The sequence below is a fragment of the Gambusia affinis genome, linkage group LG18 (assembly GCF_019740435.1).
Source record: "Gambusia affinis linkage group LG18, SWU_Gaff_1.0, whole genome shotgun sequence".
NCBI lineage: Eukaryota > Metazoa > Chordata > Actinopteri > Cyprinodontiformes > Poeciliidae > Gambusia > Gambusia affinis.
In genome coordinates, this window is record NC_057885.1 from 6,572,920 (window position 1) to 6,588,943 (window position 16,024).

At 41.4% G+C, this 16,024-nt stretch overlaps 1 protein-coding gene across 5 annotated transcripts; it reads right to left on the minus strand.

Moving 5' to 3' along the window:
• Positions 1–4,858: 4,858 nt before the first annotated feature.
• On the minus strand, positions 4,859–15,227 carry LOC122820790 (heterogeneous nuclear ribonucleoprotein C). 5 transcript variants are annotated; one of them, XM_044098395.1, is made up of 9 exons: positions 15,071–15,227; positions 10,552–10,626; positions 9,920–10,191; positions 8,173–8,245; positions 8,015–8,062; positions 7,657–7,826; positions 7,113–7,214; positions 6,134–6,285; positions 4,859–5,852 (listed from the first exon to the last, which is right to left on the minus strand). In XM_044098395.1, the coding sequence occupies exons 2-9, from the start codon at positions 10,554–10,556 to the stop codon at positions 5,766–5,768; spliced, it is 909 nt and encodes a 302-aa protein (XP_043954330.1). In that variant the 5' UTR covers positions 10,557–10,626; positions 15,071–15,227; the 3' UTR covers positions 4,859–5,765. The 5 variants fall into 5 exon arrangements, with proteins under 5 accessions (XP_043954330.1, XP_043954329.1, XP_043954328.1 ...); XM_044098394.1 differs by having other exon boundaries at positions 7,101–7,214; positions 15,071–15,211; XM_044098393.1 differs by having other exon boundaries at positions 8,173–8,269; positions 15,071–15,194.
• Between the last annotated feature and the right edge of the window lie 797 nt (positions 15,228–16,024).

Here is a 16,024-nt window from a genome sequence, read left to right on the forward strand (position 1 = left end):
GACCTTGCAGTAGCTCAGAGTAAAGCCATGCTGCTCCCCCATCCCGCCTTCTTTACATCCGTTTTCGCCCACCTGGGAGGCTGCACGACGGGCTACACGTTCACCATATTTGTGTTGCACCTTCTGGGTTTCTTATCTCAATTCAAACTCGCAGTTTTAGTGTGCGACTCTCTGCATCATCCTGCAGTCAGCATTTTTGCTGATGCTTCTGTATTAGTCGGTCCACTTTCAACCCGACCTTCACATGGGCCCTTCACCTACAAGTCGCCAAATCAATGCTCCCCGGTTCAGCTTACAGTTCAGGAAACGGTTTGACCTCTTGGTGAACGGTTTTATTCGCTATCTCGCAGAGTATCGGCAGTCAGACATCCGATACCGCCCTCGTGTCTTTGTGCTTTCCTCAAAACCAAGTTGGATCCATTTTCCTAACCCTCGGTAAGAAAGGTGAAGAGTTTCTTCAGTTATGTAACTCTTGCTAACCTCATGGGAACCCAGCGGTGCAGGCGAGTGCAGATGTCAGTTTTATGCACTGCTGTGACATAAATCACACTGTGCATTCTTTCTCTGAGCGCCAGCTTGCAAAAGCAGCTTTGAGGGAGTGGCTGTTTGGAGGTTTTTTGTGCCTTGTTGTGTTTTTAGTTGCAGAGGAGATAGGAATCGAAGACTCGGCAATTCTGATACGTCCTTAGTTTGCAATTGGGACGTCAGATTTATGTGAAGATTTTGACTTTTCAAAGTTGTGGCCCCATTTCAGTTTTAAATGCACTTTTGAGTCATTTTTTGTCTCCAGCTCCTGTTTCTTCTTTTTAGCATTTTGAATCACCGGCATGTGAAGCAAACTCTTTACTTTGCTCAAGAGTGCAGCACACAAAGTTAAATGTTCACAAATACTCTTCCTGCACAAAGTACATTGTGAATTTGGAGGGTGTAAAAATCTCTAGAAGACGTTTTTATCTACCAAACACGCAAATGAAACAAAGACACAATTGTTAGAATATCGAAGAATAAATGATCAATATTCTAAATGAATGAAACCCAATTTAAAACAATGACTTAAGACATAGTCACACAGAGAGTGGAAATAAATTGTGACCTTATGCGTTCCTCACGACGCTCCTATACCATTAAATACAGTACATATTGTTTTCATGCGTAAGCCCCTCAGAAACAGATGTTTTTGTCATCGGCCGACATGCAAACTGATACACTTTCTGTTGAAACGGCTCATCTGCAACAGCTTTCACAAGCACACTTCACTCTCCCCGCAGGTGTCTGAATATAGCCCAGCAGGAAGCATCCTGAGAAGGCTATCAGGAATATTTGACTTTCTCCGGTGTCACTAATAGCATTATTAATGGCTTGGCCACTTTGATGTGCGCCAGCTGAGCCAGGATGCTTACAGTGGGCTCAGCTGTCACAACCAAATGAATTATAACCATTAATACTTTGACTAAGCCCCCACTCTCCCGTCGATGTACCAGGATGAGTCGACTGCTATGAGAGAAGAGATGTTGCCCAGTTTGCACTCAGCATAGAGTCTGTAAGGAAAGTTGATTTTTTTTTTTTTATGGATTTATAGACTTTCTAAGTCTGTTTATTTCCTCTTAAACTGCGGCGCATTTGTGAGAAATATGCATTTGTGGGCGGAGCTTGTTGCCGTGAGAGCTCCAGGTCAACAAGCCCTCCTCCTCGGCAGAATCTCATGCTCCTAGTGCACGTTGTCTTACCATAATTTCTGAAGTTGTCATGCGGTCGCGCTAGTGATATGCGAGATGGCCCCCAGGATCCGAGAAGTCATCTGATCAGGCCCAGTGTGATCTGACATCACCTCATGTGGGTTCCCTCTAAGGTTTCAAGCTTTTCAATCGATTTTTAAGGGACAGTAATTTTTGTTTTCTAACCACATCAAGTAATTCTGATAACTTCCTGTCATGTTCCGTGTTTTTCTGTATGTTTATTTCAAGTTTCCTGGGTGTCTGAGTCTCCGTGTTGTCCTGTCTCCCCTTGATTAGTTCCCAGGTGTGTCTCGTTCCCTGATTACCCTCTGTGTATTTAGTGTCACCTGTGTCTCTGTGTCTTTGTCGGGTCCTACGTCTTCTATTGTCGAGTCACGTCTTGTCGCCCAGTCCGTCTTTCCGTGAGTGTTCCGGTTGCTACCGGTGACGAGCCCAGGCTTTCGCTCGGCCGTGCTGCCCGGCTCCTAGGATTGTTTTTGGATTGTGTTTTTGCTTTATTTCTTTCATTAAATATCATTTTTTCACCATACCCTGGGTTCCCGTTTGCTGCCTCACCACCACGCCATATGACACTTCCATTGTTAAAAATGCTATATGTATCAAGTATGACTTAAGAGAAATTTAACTTTGAAATTTGATGCCATGAAATTGGGCCTCTGTCTCTAAAAAAAAAAAAAAAAACTCCTCCTCTTTCTGAAACTCCACCTTCAGGAAGTCATCACAACATCGTTCTTCTATTAACCCTTAATGCCAGAGTCGCTCTGAGAAGCAGTTGGTATTATGAGCTCAGCAGATGTTTGCCGATTGTTGCTGGCTAGTCTGAAGGAGCTGAGTGGAGGAGTCGCGGCGGAGAGAGGCTCTGTGAGGCTCTGTGAGGCTCTGTGAGGCTCTGTGAGGCGGAAGCTCTGAAACTTGGAAACTGCAGCTCAGAGGAGGAGCTGTGTCGTCTAAGGGGGGGAGGGGCTAGGCCCACCCAGGCGTTCTGCAGAGCTGAATTTCTCAAACATGCATGAAATGATCAAGGCAACACTCCAGGGTATGTGGAATTTTTGATGACGGTTACAGAATGATGCAAAGCTCAAAAAAGTTGATTTCACATGACGGTGCTTCTTTAAAAGATCTTCAGTGACTCCAGGTTGTTGTAAATGTCCCAGTTTTGTCAGGTTAGCTGTGCTGTGGAAGAGCATCCAGCAGTGTAGCAAACAGAGGCCTCAGCCCTGCGAGGGTTCGCTCCAACTGTTACACCATTTCCACATTCTTCAGCTTCCCCCCCCCCTCCGAGCGAGTAGCCAGAAATCTTTTCCGCTCTTTCTGCCTTCTCTCCATCTGTTGGCTGCCCCTCCATCTGTCCCTGCTCCTCTGTGGTCTGTTCATCCCTGCTCTCATTCTCTCCCCTTCCCCTGTTAATCACAGTTCACCCTGCGAGAAGAGCGCTTCTTATCGACTTAGTTCCCGCCTTTTGGCATCCCTCTTTGAATCCCCCCCACCTTCTCCTCCTTCGCCTATTTCTTTCTCCGAGTTCCTCCAAAGATTTCTGGCAGCATGTTGCGTAGCTGTAAGGAGGCGTTTATTAGGCAAGAGGGTAAAATCTGTTGAAATACTGGACGTTTTCTGACAATTGCTCATTATAAAGACCAAATAACAACCGAAGATGAATTCTGTGCTACACTGCGTTGCATAATTCACAATTCGGTATGCGTTTGCCGGCCAGAATGTGTGTAAATATATGCAGGAGGGAAGTTGTGGTCTGCAGCCTACAGACTGGGTCCTGTGCAACTTTATCCTTGTTGTTTACAACTCAGGAAGTGCTGCTTCCAAAATTATACTCCTACTTATGAAAGATGGAAACAGACAGATCTGGGGAGATGTAGGAACTATATTTACCGCTTTAAAATGTTCACCTTTTTTTGTGTTCATAAGAGCACTTTGCTGTGTGACCAAGCTGCTGTCAAACTTTATAAAATGGCTAATTGCTTTTATTTCAGTGCACTTATTTAGCTAGTTTAGCTTGTTTTTGAAAACGCCTCTCCTAAATGTTCAGTGTTGCGATGCATTTCTGAACAGCCTTAGTGAAAACACACCGTCGCCATTTTTCACTACTCTCACATTTTGGCGTTAGTGATTACATAAATGCAGCACTCTAACATAGAGCTAGCATGCTAACAAAGTGCTGGCATGCTAAGATAGCACTAGCATGCCTCCACTCTGGGAATTTGTCTCATAACATATTTTAATTACGGTAAGTTTCATTTAATCGCTGACAGATCAAACTTATGGAAAAGTTACTTGAACTTCATAAACTTACCATTTTCTTTTGCATGTCAAACACTGAAAACCAGTGGTTCAGTTGCTCTCCTATACAAGATGGCTTCCTGGAAAATCCTGAGCATGATGCAGAATAAGTAACATGACACAAGCAAAAAGGCAAAAACAAAACAAAAGGAAAAACTCTCAGTTTACCAGTATATCTGCATTCCTATGCTTATCTACGGTTATGAGCAGTTCGTTTTCACACTTCACTGTCTCAAACGAACCAAACCCTTTGAACAAGCTGTTCTCCCACCCTCTCGCCTGTGGTGGCGCTACACCAAGAAGTACTGAAGGAAATAACATGAAAACCTCTGAAGAAGACATGAGCGCAAATTCCTTCTTCACAAACACAAAACAAAAGTGGAGTAGCATCAGATTTGAGCAGTTGTTGGATTTTTCTCTGGCAAAAGTTAATCTGCTAGCCCTAGACTTGTGAGTTTGTTTAGGTTCTACTTACCCAGAATGCCCTATGTTGTAGTCCACCTACTGCTTTTGGAATGGTCTCTGGTGTGGTTGCATTCATATAGAAGCATTCTAACTGCACCAGCGTTCACTTCAACTGAACCAAAACCTAGATTTTTTTAGGCGGACCAGACTTCAGTTTCACAATCACATCTTCCCGAACGAAGCTAGGCGGAGAAAATGGACTTTGATTAAAGTGGACTAAGCAGGAATGCATCCTCACAGTGATCCTTTACAGATACTGTGATTGATTGTTTACACTCGTATTCTGGTGCATAACCGTGATTCTCAAAGAAGTTAAGCATTTTAGCCCCAACAATAGAACACAACGAAAACAAATCAGAACAGGATAAAATGTCAACACGTTTATTTGCCTGTGAAGTCAAGAAGGAACATGGAAGTCAACAGAGTTGGACCGAGTTCAGTTCTGGTTAAAATACATTTTAAACCAACAGAATATGTCTAGAGAGGAAGAAAGGGTGGACTATGTGCGTGATCACGTTTTATCTTAGGAGCAAAAAACGAGGAGTGACTGTCTGAGGAACACAAACAGGTCATTATTGTCTTGTAGTTGGTGCAGGCTGCCACCTGCTGGTTGGGATGCAGCGTTGCAGTGGGATTAGCAGGTTTTTCTTTTTCTTTTTTGAAGGATTTAGAAATGTGGTTGTAGCAATTTTAGATCATTTTGTTCAAGTCAACAGTCCAAAAAAAGGCATCTAAATAATCAACTAACAAAACAGAACACATGCAAGGAAACAGAGATATTTTAGGTGAAAAAAAAAAATAAATGTTTGAGAAAACTAGTGAGCAGTTCTTTTTGTTGTACAGTAACTCTTACTATCGCTCAGTGATGAAGAAGTTGCACAGAACAGCATAATGCTGGTAGATGGGTCAGCGAGAAAGCGTTGTTTTATGACCACGACATAAAAACGTAGAAATTCCTGGCAAAAACACGCAGCGAAATTCCCAAACAGAAAATAATTTACATTTCTCATCTTCGATTTTCACCAAATGTAAGAAAACTACACTTGTCTACTAGCAGCAGAGGGCCCTTCAGAGGAAACACATGAAACATAACAAAAAACAAAGACACAAAAAGAAAAATTCACTTCTAATCTGTGGGAAGTCAAAGCTGTGTAAAAAAAAAAAAAAATAATCTATCACTTCGGCAGAAACGAGCAGATCGCTGCGGTGTGGAGAGAGTTGAACGCACGACTTGTTTTGCCCGGGTCTGCGTGTTTTCTCCCCGTGACCCGTTCAGGACTCGTCTCCGTTGGTGCTGTCGCCGTCGTCCTCCCCTTCCTCCTGCTCGCCGTCGTCCTCGTCTCGCCCTCTGCTTTTCACCTGCGAAGAGAAGCAGAAAAAAAATTGTCAAAAAATTGAATGCAACGCAACAGAGGAGGAGAAGAAGAAGAAGAGAACCGGGTGATTAAAACCATCCGGTGGTCTTAATGGATGGAGTCACGTGGACCCCACGAGCTTTTTACCCGTTCGGGTGCTCCGGACCTCACGTTCGTTTATTACAAAGTTTTTGTTTGGTTGTTTCGGGCGGCGCTAACTTTTTTAAAGGAAAACGGAGCTTCAAAATATGCAGTAGAAGAGCTGCTGCTGTTGCTTGGGTTCACCTCGTCCTCGTCCTCCAGCAGGTCTCCGTCCTCCTCCGAGTCGTTCATCTCCTGGCTCCCTCTGGCTCTGGTCAGGCTGCCCTCCTTCTTGCTGGAAGTAGATGAGTGGAGTGGAGACACCTCGCCGGGTTCCGGCTTGGAGCTTTTAATCTCTGTGTGAGAAGGAGAGGAAAAATGGATCCAACCAAGTAGAAACAAACAAACAAACAAACAAATACTTTATACTTCGTTTGTTTTGAATTTATCTTTGAAATTGTTGAACATTTGTGTTTTACGATAGTTTATGTTCTTTTGTAATGTTTCTAAAACTTTAACATTTTTGAGGTGGTTAATTTGAAAAAGTAAGAAAGTATGATTTTACTGTAATTACTGTGCTGTGGAACCTCTCTACTATGGTGAAGACTATTGGACAGCCTTAACTAATGGAATAAGATAAACTGGTCAGACAAAAAAAAATAAATCAAGCCGTTTTCACCCTGAAAATCTCATTATTGAGGTTAAAAGTAAGTGGATGAGGCATCAGGTTGTGCAGATGACTTTCTTCAGTCTAAGCAAGCTTGGTCAGGGATGATAAAGAGAGGAAATATATACAGAGAAGTCCTGAAAGAAGTTGAAGACTTGACACTAGAGAGGAGATTCACCTTCCAACAGGAAAGTTAAAGCATATTCATGGTCTAGTAAAGTTTCAGACCTAAATCTGATTGAGAAACTCTGGAAAGACTGGAAGATTCTGCACTGAACTTCATTAAAAACTAGCAAATATCATAAAGCCACCCGCGCATTTGAGTGGAATTCGCAGGAAAAACCAAACACTCCTTGGAACAGACTACAAAAACTCAGAAATATAAACTATGCATATAATATTAACTGTGCATGGGACACTTTATGTTTTTTGGTCAAACAAATGACATTTCTGGGAAGATTGATGCAGTTAGTTCATCAGTAACATGTGAATCTGCAGGCCTACCCAACTTCTTACTGTGGTCCTTCTCCATGTGCTCCAAGCTGTCCAGCAGGTAGTCCACCTTGTGCTTAATCTGTGTCAGCTCTCTCTTGATGGTCTGTAAATCGTCCGTCCTCACTGTGGGACAAACAACAGTTGATGTGTGTGTGTGGACACACGTCAGGCAATCGCTGACCGGTAAAACCCCAAGTTCAGTTCAGCATTTGAGGAAATGTTGGGGTCTCATTGGGGTTTTGGATACTTTTAAGAAATGTGTGGCAGGTTTTCAGGTTTCCAAACAATCGACATTCAAGGTTTAGCAATCAAATGTAGGTACAGGTCCATCACGGTCAAAGGGAAAGTGATTTCTGCAGTTGTAGTCACGAGGCATTGGCCAAAGTCTACTTTGGCACTGCATTACCATAAAACAACCAAGCTTTTCTACTGATGGTCAGAAAATCAGATTTATGTGGAGAACCGGGCTGCTCCCATCTCTCCTCAATCTTATGGCGTCCCACTTGTTTACTGCAGTGGAGACAGGTAGAGATTCTGACCACTTCGTGGATCCGTTGGGACCTACCTGTGCGGGACGTCCTCTGGCTGCTCTTGGCGGAGGTTGAGGAGAAGGCGGCCTTGCTCCTTCGGCTGCCCCCGCTGTTCAGACTCACCCTGGGGCGCTTGGAGGGGACCACGGCACGCGACAGAGGAGGCGGGGTGGGAGGAGGCACCCGAGGCTGGTATGGATACATTCTGAAGGTCATGGAAGATGATGTTACATGCTTCAAGGTTCTCATTCAACGAATTAAACAGTATTTTATTACGTTTAGGTGTCAGGATGGAAAAAAGGAAGAAATGGCACGTGCTATATTTGGACAGCAAACGGTGTAACGGTATGAATGTGAACATTTAATCCTCCATGATAAAAATAAACATGTTACCTGTCATAGTAATCTCTCTGGAAATCATAATCCAAATCAAAAGATGAACTGCAGGGAAGAAAACAGCACAGAACACAATTATAGCTTATAGCAGAATTCATACCGATTAAATTGAACATTTCAAATGTAACCATATACTGAGTAGCAGGGATACACACCTGTACATGTCTCCTGCTGATCGTTTCACCGTCTTCGACCGGCGAGGCTTCGGCTCTCCTGCCAGGTTAATGTCTGCGGGAAGGAGAACACTGACGTCTAGAAGAAAGAGTGGTTTTTTTTTTTGTTTTGTTTTAAATTCAAATGTGAATTTGATCACAACTGTATAACAATATTATTAACTTCTATTTTAATCTTGAATTGCAAACTAAGGTTTATTTTAATGCTTAAAATGTAGCACTAGAGGGCAGTAGAGTGACTCGGCTGTTGCGCCAAACAAACAAACAAAAAAAAAGAGCAATAATTCTGTCGCTGGATCTTTTTCTAAGCAACACAATATCCGTTAACTAACAGAATCTGTTGAATATTAGACAAGTTCCAGATGTTCTGAAGATGCTTGACCATAATTTAAACTGGGACTAAACATAAAGGACATAAGTTCTTGGATGCATCATATCTTTTTCTGGGCTCTTTGATTTTACAGAATACTAAAGGAAGTACAGTTCGTCACAGAATTAGGCATTAACATTACTAATGTTAATTTTGACACTAGCATTTTCAGCACTGTAATGGTGATTGTTTTTGCCTTTGAAATCTACAAAGTGTCATAATGTCAATGATGCACCAGACATCATTGACGTTACAGCGCAAGCCATTTAGGCAAAATCTTAAAAAGACTAATAATCTTCGCTTTGATTTCCTCCCCTTCGATAAATAAATTAAAAGACAAGATACTCATGACTCAGAGTCATGTTCTGGTAGTAGGCGTTTGATGAGTGCTGCCCTTGGCACTTTGGAAAAAATTAAGAATCCTGATTTGGGGGTTTACAGCTATGGAATAAGGATTTCATGAGTCAAATTTAAATGTTATTAATCTTTTCCTTTGCCGTAGATAAATCCAGTTCACACTCAGTGTACTAGGACTGGAGCAGCAGATAATGAAATACAATCAAGATTCCTGAAAAACTGAGAAACAGTCTTTTAAAGTTAAACTTAGCAAATAGGACTCTGCAAGTTAAACGGCTATTTTAGTTAAATCATCCAGCTACAACGTACAGATATATTTTCCTAATAGTGATTAACCCGTGGAACAAAACACAAAAAACTGAAAAATTGCTATTTGCTTGTACATGAATATGGCAACTGAGACTAAGACATGCAAGTCGTAGGTAGTGAGTCACATTGCCCTTGTTTAAAACTGTCACTGACGTCCTCTGGGCTATGTGCTCCAGCCGTGTCAATGTCAGAGGTAGAATAGGCAGTAAATAGGTCACTGGGCAAGGCACCAGGTCACACTGGACAGGTGGTCAATCTGTCAAAGGACAGTACAAACACACGCTCATACCTAAGGGCAATTTAGATTAACCAATTGACCTAGTATAAGGGAGTACCCAGAGAAGAGCCACATATTCACTGGGAGAACATCTAAGCTCCATCTACCTGGTTAAAATTGGATTTGGTTCCTTACGGTTTAAGTGTTTCAGCTCTTTTGTACAAGAAACTAAGCAGCCTTTGGGGAAACCTTTCAGGGTAGGTGTTCAAAGTCAGTCAAAGGTTGTCATCTTGCATGTTTTCTGTCTTTTATAAGTTTAACACACCTGGATAAGATGGATAGAAAATGATCAGGTCTCCACAGAGATTAATGAAAAATTGTGAAGCAACTGATCTAGGTGTTCTACAGCAGGGATACATCGAAAACATGTAGGATGCAACCCTTGCCAACTAGAGTTGATGGTCAAATGCCCTTACCTAACACCTGCCCGACAATCATCCGCCCATCCTCCCCAGACACGGCGGCCCTGGCGTTCCTCTCGTTGGAGTACTGCACGAAGGCGTAACCCTTGTGGATGGAGCAGCCGACGATCTTGCCATACTTGCAGAAGATGGCCTCCACGTCGGCCTTGGTGACCAGCAGGGTGTTGAGGTTGCCGATGAAGACTCGGGAGTTCAGGGAGTGGGGGTCGTTTTTGTTGGTCACGTTTCTGCTCGCCATGGAGCTGGAGGTGGAGGACGATGACCAGCTGGGAGTGGCAGATGAAAAGCAGATTGTTGTTGATCAAATCTGTTATTTTGATATTAGAACCACTGAGGATACAAGGTCTCTCTCTTGTGGTGAGCTAAATAAATGTGAAAATCAAGTTTAGCTAGCAGCTAGCTGATAAACATCAAGTTCCTGATACTAGTTTAAAACTTGGCTATAAAGTCTCAGTGTGTAAATATATGCTCAATAATTCTAAAGCGTTCTCTCAAAAATAAGACGGCTCCCACACAGGAAGCATATTCTTACACCCCAAACGGTGTGTCAATGCCCTACCATAATAAAAGCAGGGATCTGTAAAATGGACAGCAGAAGAGGGTCGGGGTCTGAAAGCAACACTCACTCCATTGTGTCTTTATCGCCTCGGTGGAGGGAGGGCTGCCTGCCTGCCTTTCTGTCTGTTGGAGAGAAGAGAGTCCTGAGGACCCGTGAGAGAAGGAGTCAGTGGCTGAAGGGAAATATCCACTACACTTTCTAATGTCTTTGGTTAAATCAAGGCGAAAAGGAGGAAAAAAAAGAAAATTGTGAGTTAAATAACAAGCCTAACTACTAATAAATACTTAATGGGTGCAAAATTATAGATTTGTACCATGGATATTTGTTGAAGTTTATTTTGAAAACCACTAAAAGTGCTTGTAAAAAGAAGAAACAGGCTATGTCGAAATGACTTCCACACAACACCACGGGGTTGACTTTTTACGACACACAAGTGATTTTGCTGCTTTAAGTTTTCCATATTTTGACAGATTGAAATGAATGTATTTCATACGGATTTTTTAAATATAGACTAAACCTTTAGCATCATCACAAACATGGTGTTGGTGGAAAAGGAGGGCAGTGTAAGGGGACAATGTGGATTGCTTACATACAATACAGTCAACATTATTATAGACATTTGGTGTGTATCCAACATCATGTAGTCCTGTGAGTCCAACTGACTACTTTAAGAAGTCACCAGATGTTAATATATCATAGGGATGCACAATGTATTCTACATCAACATCGGTGTAAACAGGGCTCCACCGGTAACTTGGTGATCGGACAATACTTGCATGTGCAACCAATCACATCCATTGATTGCATTTACCTCTGCAAAGGTCTGAAAACCAGACCTATGGCAGACCTTTTGCTCTGCCATAAGAGAGGACAGACTGATAGAACCGCCCACCAGGTCATGTTTACTCATGCATGATTAATGACAGCCACTCTACTGTTACCAACTTAGCGACTTTGTTGCTCTATTTATCAACTTTTCGACAACCCCCCCCAAAAAAAGTCATATTCGCCCAAATCAAAATAGTCAGGTTAGCATTCTTAAAGATCAGTAATCTTCCAGAAACCTGCAACCGGTGCAGCCCCAGTATCGAGCGATTTTTAACATATTGGTCCCATGAGTGAAACCGAACCGATTTCAATAATCAATGTTTATTTTCATCTTATTGGCATTTGTGTCGCCCTGGTGTATCTGTTTCACCAGGGGGAAAGCAATGATACTGACTAATTGCAGAACTGTGGGGCATTTAAATAAAGTAGTCAAGCAGTGTGAGTGGTGTACGCATTTTTTTCATGGTGTCAAAAGGCTTGGAAAATACATATGGAATAAATGTCAGTTATCGGCCATTGAAGGAACAGTATTGGCCCAAATTTTTACATCTGTGAATCGCTAATTAAGACTAAAATTAGAGTCCTCCTATTTGCAAGTTCATCTCAGAATGAATACAGAGATGAATGAAAGCAGGTTTCTAGGTTTTTTGATTGGTTGAAGACTACAATTAGTTATTCACTCCTTACATCTGGCATTTCTGAAAGGATAATAAAAAATACAACCATTATTCAAAAAGGTTGCCCTCAACCCTAAAAAAAAAATATATATATATATATATATATATATATATCCAAGCCTGTTGAGGTTTGTGCTGAATAAATAATGCAGGCTCATACTGTCGTGCTTCTGTTTGCTTGAAAGTGCTGCATAGTTCTGAGACTTCTCTTTCCTGCTCCAGACTCCACTTTAATAATAAGAGTAAAGAGCTTTGCGTTTGTTGTCACAGTTATGTAAGACTGCGGTGGGGTGGGGGTGCGCATTATAATTATAAAAAAGATGGAGGCAGCAGTAAAAAAAAATAAATAATAAACCCACAACATCCAGAGCCATTCTATGCTTTATGGTGCCTATAATCTTGTTGTGTTTGTAGATTTCATCATTCCTTTGACTGAATTAGCAGGTGTGTAATGAAGTTGCATTTTTCTGCTGACAGACACTTTATTTCCTGTTGCAAGAGGCAGATATCACTTGTGAAAAGCAAGAAGTGCAGCCAGCAGGGCCTCAGGGTGACCCAGAAGTAGCAGCAGCAGCAGCAGAGGGATTACATGCTAGCAGCAGACCGTCTGGCCAAAGCTTAACGCTGTGCTATCGCTCTACACGATTTGGCCACCGCGTCTCTAAGCTGGCAACCCGACAGAGCGACCAGAAGCTGTGGTGTTTCTAATTCTGACAGGAGTGTTGGGGTTCAAGGAGGGATCTACAGGATGTAGACACATCCACTTCCCTTTAGGGGTTTATTTTCCAAACCCATCAGTTAATGGAGGAGCTCAGTCTTGGTTTGGACTGATCCCGATAGGGAGTCGTTGCTCGGATAGATTGCTAAATGAATTGATTTGGTCAGTTTTTCTGTCACGCATGTCTTGAAGAAAAGAGAGTACAGCTTAAGAAGAATTGAATCCAAAGTGTTAAAGTCAAACATTAGAGTACAGCACTGTAGTACTGATGCACTATTTTCACTTACGATACCAATACAAAAATCTGAGATTTAGAAATTAGACTGAATAGATTTGCCTTTATGGATCAGGCACATTGTCTCTAATACTCAATATTTTTTTTTCAGTATTGGGCTTGATTAAAATATTAATGCCGGATCGGTTCATCTCTAATTATTCAAGAGAAAGCTAAGCTGCTTTGACGCTAAGCTACAGTAACGCTGCCGGCTGCATCAGTTGACCCTGATGCTGATGTGAAATAACTGCCTCTGGAAACAAATCTTCGCCATTGCCAAACTGATGAGTCCCATCTGATCAGAGAGGCTGATAAATCTCTTAATACATGGTTATAAACTGAAGCCCTGTGTGGCTTTCAAAGGATCTTCTACTACAGGCAACCAATCACTGGTGATAACTTTATAGAACGTTGCCTAAAAACCCTCAATATACCAATATTTGTAATAGTGAAATTATAATCAACATGAGGAATATTGTTATGTGGCATCAGTACATTCATCTTCCATCTGTGGCCCATATTTCAGCTCTAAAATGACCAAATTACACAATAAGTGGAAAGTATGGCCAGTAATTAAAAATAAAGAGAATATTATTCTACTATCTTACACTTGGCCAATCCTTATAAGAACTCAGTTTTCTGTGTCTGTGGTATGTATGAATATTAGTGTTGGTGCTTCAACTGTGAAAGCTGCCGCAGTTAGCACGGCTCTCATGCTCGATGGCGTGAGCAGCCATGGAGTACAGTACGGTACAGTACGGTATGGTACGGGTCAGTGCAGGTCCTCACACTGTTTTGTCTGTTTCCACTGTTAAAGTGATCTCAACGGACCTCTACGACACCCTTCTTGGGCCAGTCTTTCAGTCTCAGGTCCATGGTATGGTTGGAGTGGTCCTACAGCTGTTACACAACACAGTCCATTGATTGTCACTGATGGCATCAAGCATGAGACATGCTACTACTGCGTCACGTTTGTTGCGACACCAGTATGACGCAAGGTTGAGCGTTTGGGTTTAACAGTGACACGTTCATTTTTTTATTCCATCTATTGTCTCTAATCATATCGTTCTGGACTAAAAAAAACAAACACTTTAACGTTCAAATAATAATTCTGATAAAAATATAGGGTGAAAAATAGGAAAAACACACAGAGAGCGCCTCTGTTGGCGAGGAGGAAGTACAGTAGTTGTTCGTGGTCACACTCACACAGATCAGCAAACTGAATTTGCAAAAAAGCAGCAAAGTATCGCCGTATCAGAGCTATTTAGACCCTGTTGGAGCTCAGTGAGCCCTCAGGTCATAACATCTGCACACCTCAAGATAAAAATAACTTTATTGTCATATGCTCCAAAACAAACTGGGTACTCGAAATTGTACTCCACAAGTTCCCCTTCAACACCTCTCCTGCAAAAAAAAAAACAACATCTCCTGTACTAGTACTTTTCCCTTTTGGGGAAAAAAAAACAAAACTTTATTAAATATACCAATATTGCCAAAAAGGAACAAAATATGTGGCACCTATGCAAAGAAAACTCCAGCTTGTTGACTGTGCAAAATGTTCAAATGTTGTCCTTGAAAAATGCCTGAAAAATGACATCACTCCTCAGAAGGAAAACATAAAGCCTCAGCAATCACTACAGAGAAAATGGAAAAACGCCATGTCAAGAAATGTAAACCATTTTTTTCTTTTTTTGCTGGCTGATGAAAAAGCAACATAAAAAAAACATCCGGTTAAAAAAAACCAAAAACAGTTCAGATCATCCTGGAACAATCCTCCACATTTCTCTCCATGAAAACGAGCCAACCGTCAGATACACGACAAGAGACCACAACATGCCGGAAAAATGGGGGTTTTAGAAAAACGGAGCAAAGACACCGAGGTGAATGTTACAGCAAACTCGTTTGTTACTGCCGCCACAAAATGAACGCCATAACAGTCAGCCAGCCAGTCAACACAGTCTCGGGAAAACCAGCCAGGAAAAATTGCAATATAAAAAATAACATTTAAAAAAATTAAAATCCCAAAGACGCTTCAAAATTCAGAAAAAAATGAAAAAAGCGCGAAAAATCTATCGTTAAAAATACTCACCAGGACCTTAACACTAAAAATGAGAACAACTGAAAGCTTGCTTTACTCGGGAGATGGATTATCCTCTTAATGTTCTGCTCGCCGAATGTAGGCAGCACCTTAAAACCGGCTGACACGAAATGGCGTCGACTCACACACTGTGAGCAGAGCAGGTCCAGCCCCCTCTTTGTATTTCTGGCTTCTGATTGGATTCCCCGACTTCCCCCTTCTGGGAAAGTCTATCACGGATTGGTTGCTACACCGGACAGACGCGTCAGTCAACAGAGACTTCTGCAAACCGCTGTCGCTCGACCCAAATGACGACGTGAGAAAGTTCAAGCCGAAAGCTTAAACAAAAGACGATTAACGTCAGAAATATTGAAGACTAAAACTCAATACGAAGGCTAAAGACTGAATATTTTGTCAAATTGACTTAGAAACAATCTAGCATTCATTCTTGTAATTGTTCATCTGAATTTTTTGATTCCTAAGAACTTAATTTTATGTTTCCACAAAATAACAATATTAAACTTGGCCATGGTTACAAAATTTGAATTTACGATTTTTACACTTTTTGAAGACTGCTAGCCACTCAAGACAATTGCATATAAAATCTGTATGCGGATAAGATTTGCCCATTTCTACCATAAAATTGATTGGGGTTTAAAAAAAACCTTTACAGGTGACTGCAGTTGCAAAATGCTATAAAATTTTAATATTAGCTTGTTATTATTTAGACTACAGCTGGGCATTTTAATTTTTAATTTTTATTTATGCCTTAAAGCTCAGCTTCAAACACAAGTATTGTTCCTTTGCTAAATCATTTTATTTCTTTTCTCTAAACACACATATGTCAATATGCATATTTAAAAAAAAAATCAGTTTATTACAAACAACAGCAATTTATGACCACTAAATGCAAATTAAAATATTATACAAATGCACATTTCTTGCCGTCAAACAATGGTGGCAATA